General features: G+C 42.4%; 1 protein-coding gene and 1 long non-coding RNA gene across 2 annotated transcripts; one reads left to right on the top strand and one right to left on the bottom strand.

The window, feature by feature from the left end:
* Positions 1–8,794: 8,794 nt before the first annotated feature.
* Positions 8,795–13,767, bottom strand: LOC143517165 (uncharacterized). Its single transcript, XR_013131868.1, has 3 exons — positions 13,663–13,767; positions 10,249–10,342; positions 8,795–9,045 (listed from the first exon to the last, which is right to left on the bottom strand). It is a non-coding gene; the product is annotated as an uncharacterized LOC143517165 (long non-coding RNA).
* On the top strand, positions 10,321–17,112 carry rab5aa (RAB5A, member RAS oncogene family, a). Its single transcript, XM_077009343.1, has 6 exons — positions 10,321–10,503; positions 12,555–12,775; positions 13,689–13,840; positions 14,906–15,028; positions 15,555–15,648; positions 15,813–17,112. Exons 2-6 carry the CDS (start codon positions 12,610–12,612, stop codon positions 15,926–15,928), a joined length of 651 nt encoding a protein of 216 aa, XP_076865458.1. The 5' UTR covers positions 10,321–10,503; positions 12,555–12,609; the 3' UTR covers positions 15,929–17,112.
* Positions 17,113–17,163: the final 51 nt, after the last annotated feature.

Here is a 17,163-nt window from a genome sequence, read left to right as displayed (position 1 = left end):
TATCAGACAGAGGGCCTTATCAGACAGAGCACCTTATCAGACAGAGGGCCTTATCAGACAGAGCACCTTATCAGACAGAGCACCTTATCAGACAGAGCATCTTACCAGAGTGCCTTATCAGACAGAGCACCTTATCAGACAGAGCGCCTTATCAAACTGAGCGCCTTACCAAAGTGCCTTATCAGACAGAGCCTTATCAGACAGTTCCAGTGCATACTCTGTTTATATAATATTGTATATTGTACATCTATATTTTGCTAGTACAACCCACATGGTATGTTGGTAATTCTCCTTTAAACACATCTTTGCCTTCTTTTTTTGGGGAAGGTAGTGCTCTTGAGACTCTTGAGAGCAAATCCATTTGAAAGTTAAATACTCGTGGGGTTCACAATGGAAACCTGGGTGTAGTGTTGCACATCAGATGGCCTTTCACAGCAGGTAAGGACTTTGCCTCTCTCATCCTGTATCTCTCTCTCGTCCTGTCTCTTTCTCTCTCTTGTCCTGTGTGTCTCTCTCATCCTGTATCTCTCTCTCGTGTTTATTTCTCTCTCGTCCTGTGTCTCTCACATCCTGTATCTGGGAGTAACGCGTTGATGGATCTCCATGGTTACAAGTTACTGAAATCTGAAAGAGGAGAGTTATGCAATGGCCAATTATGAAGAGAATGAAGGGAGGTGAGGAGAGTCCAGGATGAGGAGGAGTGTGTATCATTAGTGGGTTTATTTAACGAGGGACCCAACTGCTCTTTAGTCAACAACATCCTTGGACGTGTATAAGACAGGTGTGTGTGTGTGTGTGTGTGTGTGTGTGTGTGTGTGTGTGTGTGTGTGTGTGTGTGTGTGTGTGTGTGTGTGTGTGTGTGTGTGTAAGAAAGACAGTAAAGTGTCCAACCACGTATAATGTTACTGTAAACCGCCAATCATGTGCTGCACGCTGCATTCCCAGATCCTGTATATACACTACTTCCCTCTGAAATGTTGCTTTATGCCAGCTGCAGAGACACATCCCAGTCTCTCTCTCACACATCCCAGTCTCTCTCACACACATCCCAATCTCTCTCACACACATCCCAGTCTCTCTCACACATCCCAATCTCTCTCTCACACATACCAGTCTCTCTCTCACACATTCCAGTCTCTCTCACACACATCCCAGTCTCTCTCACACACATTCCAGTCTCTCTCACACACATCCCAGTCTCTCTCACACACATCCCAGTCTCTCTCTCACACATCCCAGTCTCTCTCTCACACATCCCAGTCTCTCTCACACACATCCCAGTCTCTCTCTCACACATCCCAGTCTTTCTCTCACACATCCCGGTCTCTCTCTCACACATCCCGGTCTCTCTCTCACACATTCCAGTCTCTCTCTCACACATCCCAGTCTCTCTCTCACACATCTCAGTCTCTCTCTCACACATCTTAGTCTCTCTCTCACACATCCCAGTCTCTCTCACACACATCCCAGTCTCTCTCTCACACATTCCAGTCTCTCTCTCACACATCCCAGTCTCTCTCTCACACATCTTAATCTCTCTCTTACACACATCCCAGTCTTTCTCTCACACATCCCAGTCTCTCTATTACACATTTACATTTACATTTACGGCATTTAGCAGACGCTCTTATCCAGAGCGACTTACAAAAGTGCTATGTAGTTGCTTGGAATCTCCAAGGTAGTATAGATAACACACATCCCACACATCCCACACATCCCAGTCTTTCTCTCACACATCCCAGTCTCTCTCACACACATCCCAGTCTCTCTCACACACATCCCAGTCACTCTCTCACACCCATCCCAGTCTCTCTCTTACACACATCCCAGTCACTCTCTCACACATCCCAGTCTCTCTCTTACACACACGCCAGTCTTTCTCTCACACATCCCAGTCTCTCTCACACACATCCTAGTCTCTCTCACACACATCCTAGTCTCTCTCACACACATCCCAGTCTCTCTCTCACACACATTCCAGTCTCTCTCTTAAACACAACCCAGTCTCTTTCTCACATATCCCAGTCTCTCTCTCACACACATTCCAGTCTCTTTCTCACACACAACCCAGTCTCTCTCTCACACACATTCCAGTCTCTCTCTTAAACACAACCCAGTCTCTTTCTCACACATCCCAGTCTCTCTCTCACACACATTGCAGTCTCTCTCTTAAACACAACCCAGTCTCTTTCTCACATATCCCAGCCCGAGAAAGATGATGCTGCAGGGTGAATACATGTAAAATAAAAACATGAGTGCGTGCGTGCATGTGTGTGTGTGTACGTGTGTGCGTGTTGTTCAATAGTGTTATGCACTACTGTCCGATAGTATGACCCAAATAAACTAGCTGTTCATTTCTTCTTCCTCCATTACTAATAATGTAGCTCCTCCATTCAAATTAGCACACACATACACTCACGCACACATAGCAAGCTTGCACAAAAATGCACATTTCAGTGAGTGCAAGCTTTGCCTCACATACACACACACACACACACACACACACACACACACACACACACACACACACACACACAAATAAAAACCCGTATTTCACTCCATACCCAGTACAGTCCAAGCTCAGACCATTGTGGAAAAAATGACAAGTAGCTCAGCGATAGAAGTTTGTGACCACACTTTCTCCAACCTAACATAGGATGACTATAACAAACTTTGCTCAGAATGTTTGGCTGCTGGTGAATGTGATAGCTGAAATGTGTGTGTGTGTGTGTATGCATGCCCTTGAGTGTGTGTGTGTGTATGTGTGCATATGCGTGCCTTTGTGTGTATGTGTGTGTGTGCATATGCTTATGTGTGTGTGTGTGTGTGTGTGTTTGTGTGTGTGTGTGTGTTTGTGTGTGTGTTTGCGTGCCTGTGTGTGCATCTGTGAGAGACAGAATGTGGTATGTTTTGCGTTAATGATACAGGCGGTGATGAATGGCTTGTAAAGCGGGCTTCTCCAGGGAGCCTATCACAGTGCAGAAGGAGTGGAGCGTGAGCCATGATAAGATCAATGGCCTTCAACAGCACAGCTGATCCTGTGGTTCCGCTGGCCCGGAGCTGTCGGATCGCATGAGCTCGCAACGCTGCTCACACCTCAAGAACTGAGAGAGCCCATGTTTCATTCGATGGCCCATCTGATTCAATGAATGATCAATGAACAGAATTTATATAGACACACCAAACTCCTTTTATAAAAATATCACTACACTGTTGATAGGAACTATTGGAACGAACTGATTCTGTTTGAAATAAGTTTTCTCATCACATGAAAAATGGGTGAAAATATTTTAATGAACAGTGCTCACCATTTGTAAATGTAAAATGATCTAAAAATGACTTTGGATAAATGGACAGATCTTGGTAGTCATATAAGGTTGAACAAAGACTCACTGTACAGCATTTGTCATTTTAATCTCAACTCTAGTTTCATTCAGAAAATAATCTCTATATCTATTAAACATATAACCTTAACCTGTTCATCACTCTAAATGAATCATATGAGCTATATCTATTAAACATTTAACCTCAAGCTGTTCATCACCCTAAATGAATCATATGAGCTATATCTATTTAACATATAACTTCAATCTGTTTATCACTCTAAATGAATTATATGAGCTATTAAACATTTAACCTTAATGTGCTTATCACTCTAAATTAATCAAATGAGCTATATCTATTAAACATATAACCTTAATCTGTTCATCACTCTAAATGAATCATATGAGCTATATCTATTAAACATATAACCTCAAGCTGTTCATCACTCTAAATTAATCAAATGAGCTATCTCTATTAAACATATAACCTCAAGCTGTTCATCACTCTAAATTAATCAAATGAGCTATCTCTATTAAACATATAACCTTAATCTGTTCATCACTCTAAATGAATCATATGAGCTAGATCTATTAAACATATAACCTTAACCTGTTCATCACTCTAAATGAATCATATGAGCTATATCTAATTAAACATATAACCTTAACCTGTTTATCACTCTAAATGAATCATACGAGCTATTAAACATATAACCTTAAGCTAGAGTTAGAGACTTTCGAGTTGAATTACTCTCATGTTATACCAACATGAATTAGCCACTTGCTGTGTGAATTATTTAAAGAAAAAAAGCAAGTTAAAATATGACAAAAAAGAACCAGTGCTCTGTGTTTACCCAGGTTCAAAGCACATCACACAAGAACACACACAAGAACATTTACAAGTACTGACCAAAACTGTTCCATCCATTTGTGTCATTTACACTCCTACATAATTAATCAGGTGCCAAAACAGAAAACATCTGAACTTCTTCTGTACATTATTCACATCACATTTGCACTACATTATATCTCTGCCAACAAATGCAGACTGTCAGTGTTATCAGTGCTGTCCCACTGTGTTCAATTCATTACTTTTCAGTACTGCCGTCCCACTATTTAAGATTCATTCATGTTGTCTGTGTTTGAACTCACTGCCCAAACCACCAGTCCAGACTCACATTGCAGTGTGCAGGTGTTTAAGGGAGTGACCACAAATAGCCTATGCATCCATCCTAACACTGTGGCCCAGCTGCTAGTGTCATACGTGCCAGGATACAGGTTAATGTAAAAATCACAATTTAGTCCATGATGGAAGCCAAACAGGTCTTTCTTAAAAGTCTGCTCTTTCTCGACCCCGCTCTGTTTCCGGCAATGTGGACTGAGTCGTTTCTCGGGTTCTTCTACTGATGTGTGCTCCCTTTCAAAGGTCTGCACGCACTGAACAGCAGGTGTTGGGAGTGTGTGAGGGAGTCCAACCCTCTCAGCTCCAGTTGAACACATAGCAGGTGTTGGGAGTGTGTGAGAGAGTCCGACCCTCTCAGCTCCAGTTGAACACACAGCAGGTGTTGGGAGTGTGTGAGGGAGTCCAACCCTCTCAGCTCCAGTTGAACACATAGCAGGTGTTGGGAGTGTGTGAGAGAGTCCGACCCTCTCAGCTCCAGTTGAACACACAGCAGGTGTTGGGAGTGTGTGAGGGAGTCCAACCCTCTCAGCTCCAGTTGAACACACAGCAGGTGTTGGGAGTGTATGAGAGAGTCCGACCCTCTCAGCTCCAGTTGAACACACAGCAGGTGTTGGGGGTGTGTGAGGGAGTTCAACCCTCTCAGCTCCAGTTGAACACACAGCAGGTGTTGGGAGTGTGTGAGGGAGTTCAACCCTCTCAGCTCCAGTTGAACACACAGCAGGTGTTGGGAGTGTGTGAGGGAGTTCAACCCTCTCAGCTCCAGTTGAACACACAGCAGGTGTTGGGAGTGTTTGAGAGAGTCCAACCCTCTCAGCTCCAGTTGAACACACAGCAGGTGTTGGGAGTGTGTGAGGGAGTTCAACCCTCTCAGCTCCAGTTGAACACATAGCAGGTGTTGGGAGTGTGTGAGGGAGTCCGACCCTCTCAGCTCCAGTTGAACACACAGCAGGTGTTGGGGGTGTGTGAGGGAGTTCAACCCTCTCAGCTCCAGTTGAACACACAGCAGGTGTTGGGAGTGTGTGAGGGAGTTCAACCCTCTCAGCCCCAGTTGAACACACAGCAGGTGTTGGGAGTGTGTGAGGGAGTTCAACGCTCTCAGCTCCAGTTGAACACACAGCAGGTGTTGGGAGTGTGTGAGGGAGTCCGACCCTCTCAGCTCCAGTTGAACACATAGCAGGTGTTGGGGGTGTGTGAGGGAGTCCAACCCTCTCAGCTCCAGTTGAACACACAGCAGGTGTTGGGGGTGTGTGAGGGAGTCCAACCCTCTCAGCTCCAGTTGAACACATAGCAGGTGTTGGGAGTGTGTGAGGGAGTTCAACGCTCTCAGCTCCAGTTCAGCTACTCCTTAACATCCACAACCTTTAATCATCAATATAAAATACATGTTACACTTGAGAAACTTGTAGGTTTTCCCATAAATAGCAACGATAACAATGTCATTAGTATCCTAAAATGTGACTGATATGTCTTGCTACATAGATGTTCTAAGGGCATAAACTGTGATGATGTTGAAATATACTGTTCCTCTCTTTATGCACAAATGTCCTAAGTAGCAAAAGACTGGTCGCCCCCGTCTACGATTGTCCTGACAATCGTTGCGTTGTGTTCATCCCTCGGGTGGGCGGAGCCCGTGATCCGTCTCACCTGAGGGTTGTTTGTTTGTCTATATATGTCTTGTCTTTGTACCAGTTGACCGCTGGTTATTATATCCTTAATTTGGATCAGTTCACGGGTTTTGGTTTGCGCACTTTTCATATTAAACCATCCTTTTTCCCTGAGACTTGGCGTGATCGCTTCCATTTTATTTCGCTCACCCTGCCCGTCACAATATATATATAGCTGTTATTAAACTACCCAGAAGCAAAGGTACTAGAAGTATAAGCATTCATTTGTGTCCAAAGGTTTGAGTGGTAGCGTATGTCATCAGTCATACTGGGAAAAGCTGTCTTCTGCAGGATTATAAAACTTCTCTGAAGTGGATTTATTTTATGATATTAAACACCCACATCTCTCTTCCCTAAGCCGTAAGCTGTCTTTTCTCACATGCTGGACTCATCTAGTGCAAGGTCGTCTTGATTCTGAGAACCTTCTGGGGGATGAGCACTCTTCATTTCTAATGTTAAATGAAACGCCTTTTCATGGTGTCAGGTTGAGCATAGCTGTCTCTGGTCAACTATTACATTTGTATATCTGTCACCTATGGAAGCTTTAAAGTGGCACACTGTGGTCTTTATGTGGTTTTTATGTGGTTTTTACGTGGTCTTTACATGGTCTTTATGTGGTATATTTGTGGTCTTTATGTGGCCTTTTATGGGTGTTTGACCCACTCTAAATGCCATATATGTTTCTGTTGGAAACTACAGGATTGAATCAGCACCTGGGGGCTGCTGAAACCATGAAAGACGTGATGGTTCTGACCCAGAAAGCTTTTCTACAATGGCACTAAAACTGAATATGTAAACTTCCCCAATACTGTGAAACTCAGTTTAGATGATTCTACACTGAAATGCAAGTTTTTTTACACAAACATATATATAAGACAACTCAGGATATTACAGATTTTGTGATCAACTAAAATGTCTTTTTTAACATTTGTATTTACTGTAATCACAACTTAATATATTGATGTATATTCTTTTGTGATTGTTCACCGCCGATATGCTATTATGTGAACTACAGCAACCAAATGAATCCAACTGAGTGAAAACAAATGAAGGAAACTCAGGCCACAAAATGTGACAGTGAGAGAGAGAGAGAGAGAGAGAGAGAGAGAGAGAGAGAGAGAGAGAGAGAGAGAGAGAGAGAGAGAGAGAGAGAGAGAGAATGTGTGTGTTTGTGTCAAGCATCACTAGGGTATGGTGAGAGTTAAACCACAGTAAACATGCACAGAGAGTTCCTGTCCCAGCTGTCCCAGCTGCTGAGAGTGCAGTGTTGTTAGCAGACACGTTATGATCAGGGAACAAAAGCTGGTAAGGCGAGCCCAGGTCTTGAGTGATTGGCCGTCTGAACGGAGCCACACAGACTGGTGTACACTAATGACATGCTAACCCTGTCACAGGCATCCTCCTTCACCCGTGTCTGTTTTTGGTTCCTTCTGTTTCTTGTGCCATGTGCTGTTGTTGCTCTTTGGTTTCACGCTCCTCCCTGTCTCCAAGCCCATGTCACACCTCCAGTGTCTTATCTATAGCACCTCCCAGTACTTGTCCCCGGCTGTCCGATGTTTGTCCCTTGTGTATATATATATCTAGTCTTTGTCTTATGATGTGCTGGGTGTTGTAGTTTGTTTGTTAGTACATAGGTTTCCCGGTGCTTATGTCTAATTACCCTGTTTTCCCTGTGTTTTTGTTATAATAATAATACTGTTTACTAGTGTATCTACTAGTGTTCACCAGTACTACTGTTTACTAATCTATCTACTAGTGTTCACCAGTACTACTGTTTACTAATCTATCTACTAGTGTTCACTAGTACTTCTGTTTACTAGTCTATCTACTAGTGTTCACTAATATTACTGTTTACTAGTCTATCTACTAGTGTTCACTAGTTCTAGTGTTTACTAGCCTATCTACTAGTGTTTACTAGTACTACTGTTTACTAGTCTGTCTAATAGTTTACTATTCTAGTGTTTACTAGTCTCTCTAGTAAACAAGGCAAATGAAGAAGTGTATGTGAGTGTGTTATGGGGGGGGGTCTGATTGGAAGGGTGTCTGAGCGGACAGGTTGACTGAGTGGTCAGGGTATTTTTTGGGGTTATGTCTGTCTGGGGTGGGGGTCTGACTGTGGGGATCAAAAATAATCTTCAAAAAGGGGGTACTGCAGAAAAAAGTTTGGGAACCACTGGATACACCAAACCCATTACTCATCCCATCACCAAACCCATCACTCATCCCATCACCAAACCCATTACTCATCCCATCACCAAACCCATCATTCATCCCATCACCAAACCCATCACTCATGTCATTACCAAACCCATCACTCATCTCATCACCAAACCCATCAGTCATCTCATCACCAAACCCATCAGTCATCCCATCACCAAACCCATCACTCATCCCATTACCAAACCCATCACTCATCCCATTACCAAACCCATCACTCATCCCATCACCAAACCCATCACTCATCCCATTACCAAACCCATCACTCATCATATCACCTATCACCAAACCCATTGTCTGTCATATATAATACCCAGAACCACCATTAAGATGGCATGTGTTAAGCAATTCATGAAGTAAGACTATCATCTTACTCTTCATTTAAAATAGCACATGATTTTATTGGTTTGCAGGGAAACTAGTACATCACAGTTCATGTTGCAGCATAGGTAGACTGCTTTCGAGTTTTTTTTTACACTCCTCAAAATGGCATGGAGCACATCACCGCAGTCCAGCATTTAGTATTCAGAATTCTGTATCCACCATTCAGAATCTGTGCAGCAGATGAAAGGAAGAGGAGATGGGGCTCCTGGAACTATTAAGACCACTTTCTTCAATGAGACACTAAACGTCAGCAGTATACGCCAACGACGACCCGCTGAGTGAAACAAACAAGCATTGGGACAATATGGACACAGAGAAGAGCAAGGGTGAGATAAACCGCTCCATAGAACATATCAGTAGATAAACTCCTCCATGGAATATACCATTACATAGATCCCTCCATGGAATATACCATTAAATAAACCCCTAAATTGTTAACACAACAATTTAACTGGTAATGCGTTTAGGAACTTTTAGACACATGATGCCACTTTAATCTTTGTGTAGCTGAACTTTGTGTAGCTGATCTTTCTGTAGCTCATCTTTGTGTAGCTCATCTTTGTGATGTGTATTACAGCATTGCTACTCTCTGGTATTGTCTTTATGTAGTTTCTGTTTCACTTTCCATTTAGTGGGATATCAAGGTTTACAGAATAAGACATTTGTGTTAAGTCTGGACAGATGGTAACTATCACTAACCTAACGGTTACCTAGGGCACAGCTTTATATCCAAAAACCAGTATCTGCTTGATACATGATGCATTACTAGCATCACAAGCAAGCAAACATACTGTTTATTAATATATATTTCTGTTTAACAAACATCTTCCTGACATGGAGACATGTCTGGAAATAGAAGAAAATAATATTTTGAGATGGACAGTATTTTTATAGATTAGATTAAACTTTATGGACTGTGTGCACAGTACAGGTACAGAGCCAATTTAATGTATTAATTATTGACAAACAATGAAATAGTCAGTCAAAATGGCACATACACAACATTATCAAATGTGTAACAACAGAACAATTGATATATAAATGCATGTACTATTTATTTATTCAAGTCATGATAAAATTCCTTTTATAAAGATCGTCATCCTGGATTTAAAATCAACGTGGCAATACATTGGCGCCCTCTGGCGAAACATGTTGTCAGTGGCACATTAATTAAAAAAATGATTTACTTGTGTACTCTTATCCAACAATTGCGTCCGTGTGTGTGAGAGAGTGTGTGACTAGAGAGAGCGAGAGAGAGAGAGAGAGAGAGAGAGAGAGAGAGAGAGAGAGAGAGAGAGAGAGAGAGAGAGAATGTGAGTCTATGACACCTATATTCGTGCGTAACTTAAAGTATAAAGCATATGCTATGAACTTTTCAAGCTTTCAGTAAACGTAACGGTCATTTTGTCTGGTTGGTAATTTTAGTAATAGATTAAAATAGGTTAATAGTCTGGGGTGTTTATTTCAAACCCGTTACCTGTTCGCCCAGAACACAGGAAGTACGTCATTGCAGGGCAGAAACGCCGCCTGACGTGGCATGAGGGGCGGAAGTGCTTGTTTGTGTTTTGGTTCTAAAAGGGAAGTTGCGAGAGAAAAGAAAGGAGGGGACGTGATCGGGCTTGGTGAAATTAATACCAACTCACCCCAACATCAAGGAGAAACAAACGCTATTCTTTTCCTAACGTCCCCTTTGTCTGAAGCAAGTTTGCCCGACTTGTCTACTGGCACCCAGGTAAAAAATAAATCGTCGTGATCCTTCACGTCGCTCGTTGGCTGTACTGGCGTCTCCGAGGCGGTTAGCATGCGACTAGCGTGTTAGCCTCTCTGACAGTAAATAACAGGCCTCCCGCTCCGATTGTGCTCGCAAAAGTATATCTCACCCTGCCCGATAACGTCTCCCTAAACTTATTTTTTTCCTAAATGTGGACAGTAAGACAGTATGCTCGGTGTTGTCACAGAATTGCGAGAGCACGGCTAGCCCGTCTGGGTGGGAGAGCTAGTGTGACTAGCCGAGGTGAATTCACTCACGGGGGCTGACGACCATCACACCGGCGCGATGGCGCAGCGCTTCCGTGTTAAACAATTGTGTCTGAAATCATCTTAACCTCCAAACGCCGTCTGGCAGTGTGACACGGTTGTGTTTCGGGTTTGCCGTGTGGATATGTCGGTCTGAGCGTGAATAAACAAGTTGGCTGTCTGGGGATTGTGCTGAAAAAAAATGGCGGCCTCCCCAATTTAGCATTTTTTGGAAAACGGAGGAACCGAGAAAGTGGAGTTAGGGAAATAAAGTGAACACTGTGTAAAGCCACCGTGCTTGCAGCTGCGACGTACGGGTCACCGCGTCCACGCCAGAAAGGGTGTTTTTAATGTTAATAGTGTAAACAGAGCGGTTATCCACCCCAATATGTCAACTTCCTTGAATCGCCGTCAGCAACTGTCTGCGAGAAATGCACCATTTGTTTGGTTTGTCATCATGCTGCTATGTGGAAGTTACCAGTGATAAGCGCCCTACGGTCGAGGCTGTAGATGTTCTATATTTAGGCGGAGAACGACCAAATTCTTTCAGATCTCCAGACAAAACAGCAGTCAAACAGAAAACAGTCACGCCACTGACACCCGATACGTACTTTCCATGTGCACAAGGTAAATAATTGTCTTAAATTTTGGGCTATGATGCGTCAGATATTTAGGTAAGGTAATATCTGTCTGGAGTTTTAGGTGACGTTATTCCTTTACGTCATGCATGTGAAAGTGTGCCTGTTCTTGGATAAAGATGTCAGCTAGTGCTGTGAGTGGACTCATTTGTGAGCATTTCCATGCAAACTTTACATTCACCAAAGCAGTATCTTTGCTATGCATGCAGGTATAGAACTGACAATGAGTTGGGAACTTTATTTAATTTGTATATGTCCAACTACTCTTAAGTCAGGTGGTTAAGCATGAGTAAGTATGCAGTTGAATGAGCTAAGTATGTTACCCTTTTTAAGTGAGTTGTGACATCTTGACTGGTTAACTGAAAAACTAATTTTACTGCGCAGTCTAAATTGGAAGGTTTGTTTTGACAATATTTAGCTGGGGTCGTGTTATACTTCAGCTGTTGTCATGGTTTAAGGCATATCAGGCCTGTTTCTGATTCCCTGAAGGAAATAAAACGGGCTGTCTATGAAGGAATGTGATGATTCTTGTTCTGCACTCTTGTTCATATGCACACTGCCTTTAAATCTGTCTCCGTTTGAACACTGAATAGGGAATCTAGTAGGTGTGTGAGGCCTGTAGAATGCGATACATAGAGTTTTTACTGCACAAAACCATTATTGTTGGAGTTTTGTGAAAGATTACACTGTTCAGAAGACAACATTGAAAAGACTCTGCCTAGATACAGAGTGCATAGGCCATGTACGGGTGTTTAATCACGAGCAGGAGTCAGCAACTGCACAATGAACTTCAGCTCTATGGAGAATTATAAACTGTGCTGCTCCAGATTCTGTCAGAATTTTCAGAAATGACGCAAACTCGTCTACTGCCATTTGTTCTGAAGTGAAAGCTAGCTAGCATCCAGCACGTGGTGTGATCAAAATAACAGGGGCCATTAGCTTTTGCTCCTCATTTACCTGGTCATTTCAGACCTGAAGAAAGTGTCTTGGTGTTCAGTTATCAAGGTGCTGCTAACATCTGCATGAGGATTTAGAACTTTGAAGGCAACAAGACAAAAGAAAACAGAAGAGCTGAGGTCATGGTCAGTGTGAAAGTGCTCATTTCTTCATTTTGTTAAAACCCCTTTAGGTCTTACTGGAACAGAGCAGTGTAAGTGTGTCAGAAGGGGACATTGACAGCTGTCATGGCCAATCGAGGAGGAGCGACCCGACCGAACGGGCCCAACGCGGGCAATAAGATCTGCCAGTTCAAACTGGTCTTACTGGGAGAGTCGGCTGTGGGCAAGTCCAGTCTTGTGCTGCGTTTCGTCAAAGGCCAGTTCCATGAGTTTCAGGAGAGCACAATAGGAGGTAGGGGTTTGTTCTGGTTGTGGGTGTGTGTGTGTGTGTGGGGGGGGTGTGGGTGGGTGGGTGTGTGTGTGTGCGTGGGTGGGTGGGTGGGTGGTTATGAGGGAAAGAGACATGAAGATGTGAGGGCTATCAAGTGTGTCTGTTTCAGTTTCACTTTGCATATGTGAGATAGTACATGGTTTGCTTTCCTTGAGAGTTTGTCTACTTGTTTACTTTAATTTAGCCTATTAAGGACAATTCAATTTTGCTCCTGATTAATTTGTGGCAGTTTAAACATAACCTGAATAGTTGTATATAAAATCTCTTAATTGGCAGGTGCATTAACGATGTGACTTGTGCATAGCATGTATATGCTGGTTTATCACGCCAGCCCTTTTGTTAATGGTGTTCACACTGTTTTTACAGTATGGGTTGCAGTATTATGATGGATATATAATATCTGAACATTTTATTGGAAAGTGATCAATGGAAGATGTTTAGATTGAATACACTTACATGCAGGTCATCTAGGTCAGCAAACCTATGGATATGTTTTGAATTCTACTCAATTCCTGCAGTATTTAACAAGATGTGTGCAGTAATGTGTAGCTAATTTTAGATGTTCAATTTGAGAATATATTATTTTGCCACTTTTGTTGTCATGTGGTTTAGAGCAGTGTTTTTCAACCCAGACCAGAGCATCCCAGGTCCACCAGATGGTCCTAAACTAGTCGGTACAAACATTGAACACCTGCTGTAAGGGTACTAGGACGTTGGAATTTTAAATGGCTTCCAAGGACAAGGTTGAGAAACACTGGATTGGATGAATAGTTCAGAAAAAAATTGATACTTGACTTTAAAATCCTGAGTGGTTGAATGGGCTGTGTGCGACTTTGTTGTCTACTGACCTGTCCCTGGCTTTTGCTGGTCTCAGCGGCCTTCCTAACACAGACGGTGTGCTTGGATGACACAACGGTGAAGTTTGAGATTTGGGACACAGCCGGCCAAGAGCGTTACCACAGTCTGGCCCCCATGTACTACAGAGGTGCCCAGGCTGCTATCGTTGTTTATGACATCACCAATGAAGTGAGTCACTGGTGTGTTCATTTGTTACAGCACCTAAGCATGTGATTAACGTGTACGCCGTCAAATCATATGATATTTGATTAATGGTTTGATTAGCAAGCCATATGTTTGTTAGTAGTTTCTAATGGATTTCATCTGTTGTCTCTCTATGTATATGTGTCACTTTTATTTTCCTGTATAGTAGGAAAGGTAGTTTAAGTAGTTTAAGGTAGTTTAGTTTCTATTGCAGTCTGCTTTTATCGTTTCAAATTTCTGCAGAAGAGATATAGTCTAATTAATGTTAGCTTCTTAACATATTAGCAGAAGTCTTTAACCTTGATATTGGGACTATTATCAATATTATGTTTTGGTTTTTATTTGTTTGGGTTTTGTTATTTCAGTATAATTCCGGTGCAGATATGACATCATTTCTCATGTTTGTTTCATGTTCAAGTAGCCTATATCTCCATGGAAAACCAATTTTGTTTTTTAGATGTTGAATATTTTCTTTGGTAGGCCAATTGTAAAGCCTTTGTGGCTCAACATATCTGAATATTCTTTCTTCTGTTTGTTCAGGTATTGTGTTTAGCTCAGACAGGGGTATACAAATAGCGTCTTATAGTGTCTTTACCTTCCTTTTACATGGAGTTAGGTGTCTTAGAAGGTCACCAGCCAGTTACTAGGTGGTGATTTGGACTCTAGGGTCATATTTACACTCTCCTGACCTGAGAGATACCTAGGCAGTTTTTGTACATGATGATTCAAGGTATGTTAATAATGACGAATTATTCTATGACTAACTTTAATAATTCACCACTAAGGTTGGCTTTGTACCTGTCTTTAGCAGATCGGGCTATAATCATTTGCTGTCCACCCTGCAATGAATTTAGGCATAATGTCAGCATCACTGGTACTAGTGAACAGAAAAGCAAGCAGAAAGAAAAATTTTAACTGCAAAACGAACATTTGTAACTGAATACCAAATATGGCGAATGTTTGTTTACAATGTAGAGTGAAGGACCTGGATGAAAGTGGTGGTTGCAGCTTGGGGTTGTAGCATTTATGAGGTTTCTTCCTCCCGTATAGGAGTCATTCGCAAGAGCGAAGAATTGGGTGAAGGAACTTCAGCGTCAGGCCAGCCCAAACATCGTCATCGCTCTTTCTGGAAACAAGGCTGACCTTGCAAATAAAAGAGCTGTCGAATTCCAGGTTGGGTTCTGAATGCAGTTTTGGCTTTACATAACATACTGTTCATATTTTTACTCTTCTGCTGACACACTTGGCTACTGAATGCAACATCTCACTGAAACTGGCTTCCAAACTTGAATGTTAATCTATATAATGAGCAGTGTTGCTAGCGTATAAACTCCGATGCTAGAGTTTAAAAATGGCCTCAGCTCCAACTTTCTATGTATAACACAAATGTTTATACATCAATGCTTTAATGTTACTTAAAGCTATAACCCAGTTGTTTTGGCTCTAAATGCATGCATAGAATACCAAACATTTTGAAGCAGCATATATTCAGAAATGGAGTCTAAATTTCTGCTTTTGCCTTTATTGTGGATTGCTAAGACACATAACTCAGACACATTTATAACTTGGACAAGCACAAGAGCACTGGTAATGTGTGATAACAGTCTTTGCCTGGAAGTAATCGAGCACGGATAGACTCCTGAATCGGACAGCAGACTGGGTGGTTGTTGACTAATGTTTCTGCAATGCTGGTTTTCAGGATGCCAGGTCGTATGCAGAAGACAACAGTCTGCTGTTCATGGAGACATCAGCAAAGACCTCCGTGAATGTGAATGAGATTTTCATGGCCATCGGTAGGTCCTTTGTTTTTATTCTACAATGCAAGTAATGTTACGTTGTTTTAAAATGCGTGCGTTCTTGTGACAATTGTGAAGACAATAACTACTGAATAAAGGGGATAAAATTTTATTTATTTATTTATTTTGTGCTCACTTTAGTCCTTAACTCTGTATTTCAGCTAAAAGGTTGCCGAAGAGTGAACCCCAGACTTCTGGACCCAACAGTGGGCGGAGTAGGGGTGTGGACCTAACTGAGACAGCCCCACCCACTAAGGCCCCCTGCTGCAGCAACTAATGCAAACATCCAAAACACCCAATGCACCAAACTCTGCCCACAACTAACGCAAGGCCCCGCCCCTCCCCCCAACCTGGTTATGACTGTAATGAAATTACTTCCCTATTCCCTTTCATAACTTGGTGGTCAACTGTTACAAAGCTATACCATTCCCTGCTACATTTCTTCTGTGTGTATAGGCTTACACTTTTTGTTTTTTTTAAGGTTATGTCTTATGTCATGAACGCTCATCAGATGATCAGATCCCCCCCCCCCCTCCCCCTCCCCCTTATTCTGTCTATAGGCCCAGAAAAGGGGGAGGGGCTTTTGCCCACCCTGTCATAGCTAAAGACTGTTGCCTGTATTTCTCCAGCAATGTTCCACTTTATTTCTGCTCACCTTTTTTATTCTTTTGTTTTATAGAGATGTAATTTGCAGAATAATAGATGCATATCCCACTACCAAGGCCCAAGATCAGCGTTTTAACCTTTATCCAGTGGCACAGCTGCGGAGAGAGGATGAGCTGGATTACTCCTGGCCCTCCCCTCTCCGGGTTCTGTACAAGCACATGCTTTGGCCCTTATCTGCGCCTACAAGCCCCAGTTGCACGGTGCCCCCCCCTTTTTTTGACTGCACTGCCTATAAAAACTTTAAATCCACTAACAGCCCTATTATTCACGTACAATTGCACTCACATAAGTATATACTGTAGATCCTTTCCCCATAGTCTCTGGCCACCCGCAAGGAGCTTCTACTGATTTGTCAGTACAGTTCTATTGGCACGCAAGTGTGTGTGTGGCAGGTTTGTCGCTAGGCAGGTTGGAGAACAGCTCCCCTCTAGTACTGTGTTCATGTAGTGGAGAATCCTCTGCACCCTGCCCTCCAGTTTCATGCACATCTGCTAGTACAATATGAGTAGTCGTGATTTTCCCCTCCATCACTTCCAGAAACATGCATCTCATTTCTCTCTCTCTCTCTCTGGTTTTAACACACCAGGTGTTTCTTACTTCATGCCTTGCACTAACTTTGTTCATGGATATGTCTGCTCTAAATACAGCCAGAGTGATATAAATATATATATATAAATAATTTACTGTAAATAGGGTGTTGCAATGTAGTCTACTTTTCCATTTACTGTTGCAGAACTAATGCTTGATAGGGAGTTGTCTAGATAATCATTAAAAAAACTGTACAGTAACCAGAAACTGCTTTGATAGGGGGTTGGACTTATGTTTCTTTTTTCACAAAATGGTTAA

This window comes from Brachyhypopomus gauderio, chromosome 6 (assembly GCF_052324685.1).
Source record: "Brachyhypopomus gauderio isolate BG-103 chromosome 6, BGAUD_0.2, whole genome shotgun sequence".
In the NCBI taxonomy this organism is placed as follows: Eukaryota; Metazoa; Chordata; class Actinopteri; order Gymnotiformes; family Hypopomidae; genus Brachyhypopomus; species Brachyhypopomus gauderio.
The sequence above is the reverse complement of the archived record's forward strand: the minus strand, read 5'-3'. Positions and strand labels throughout refer to the sequence as shown.

What these genes read in the sequence shown, in the direction of transcription:
- rab5aa (XM_077009343.1), top strand. Translation starts at nt 12,610, where the DNA reads ATGGCCAATCGAGGAGGAGCGACCCGACCGAACGGGCCCAACGCGGGC. An exon ending in TCAGGAGAGCACAATAGGAG is followed by an intron (nt 12,776 to 13,688) that starts GTAGGGGTTTGT and finishes TGCTGGTCTCAG; the next exon opens with CGGCCTTCCTAACACAGACG. An exon ending in TGAGATTTTCATGGCCATCG is followed by an intron (nt 15,649 to 15,812) that starts GTAGGTCCTTTG and finishes TCTGTATTTCAG; the next exon opens with CTAAAAGGTTGCCGAAGAGT.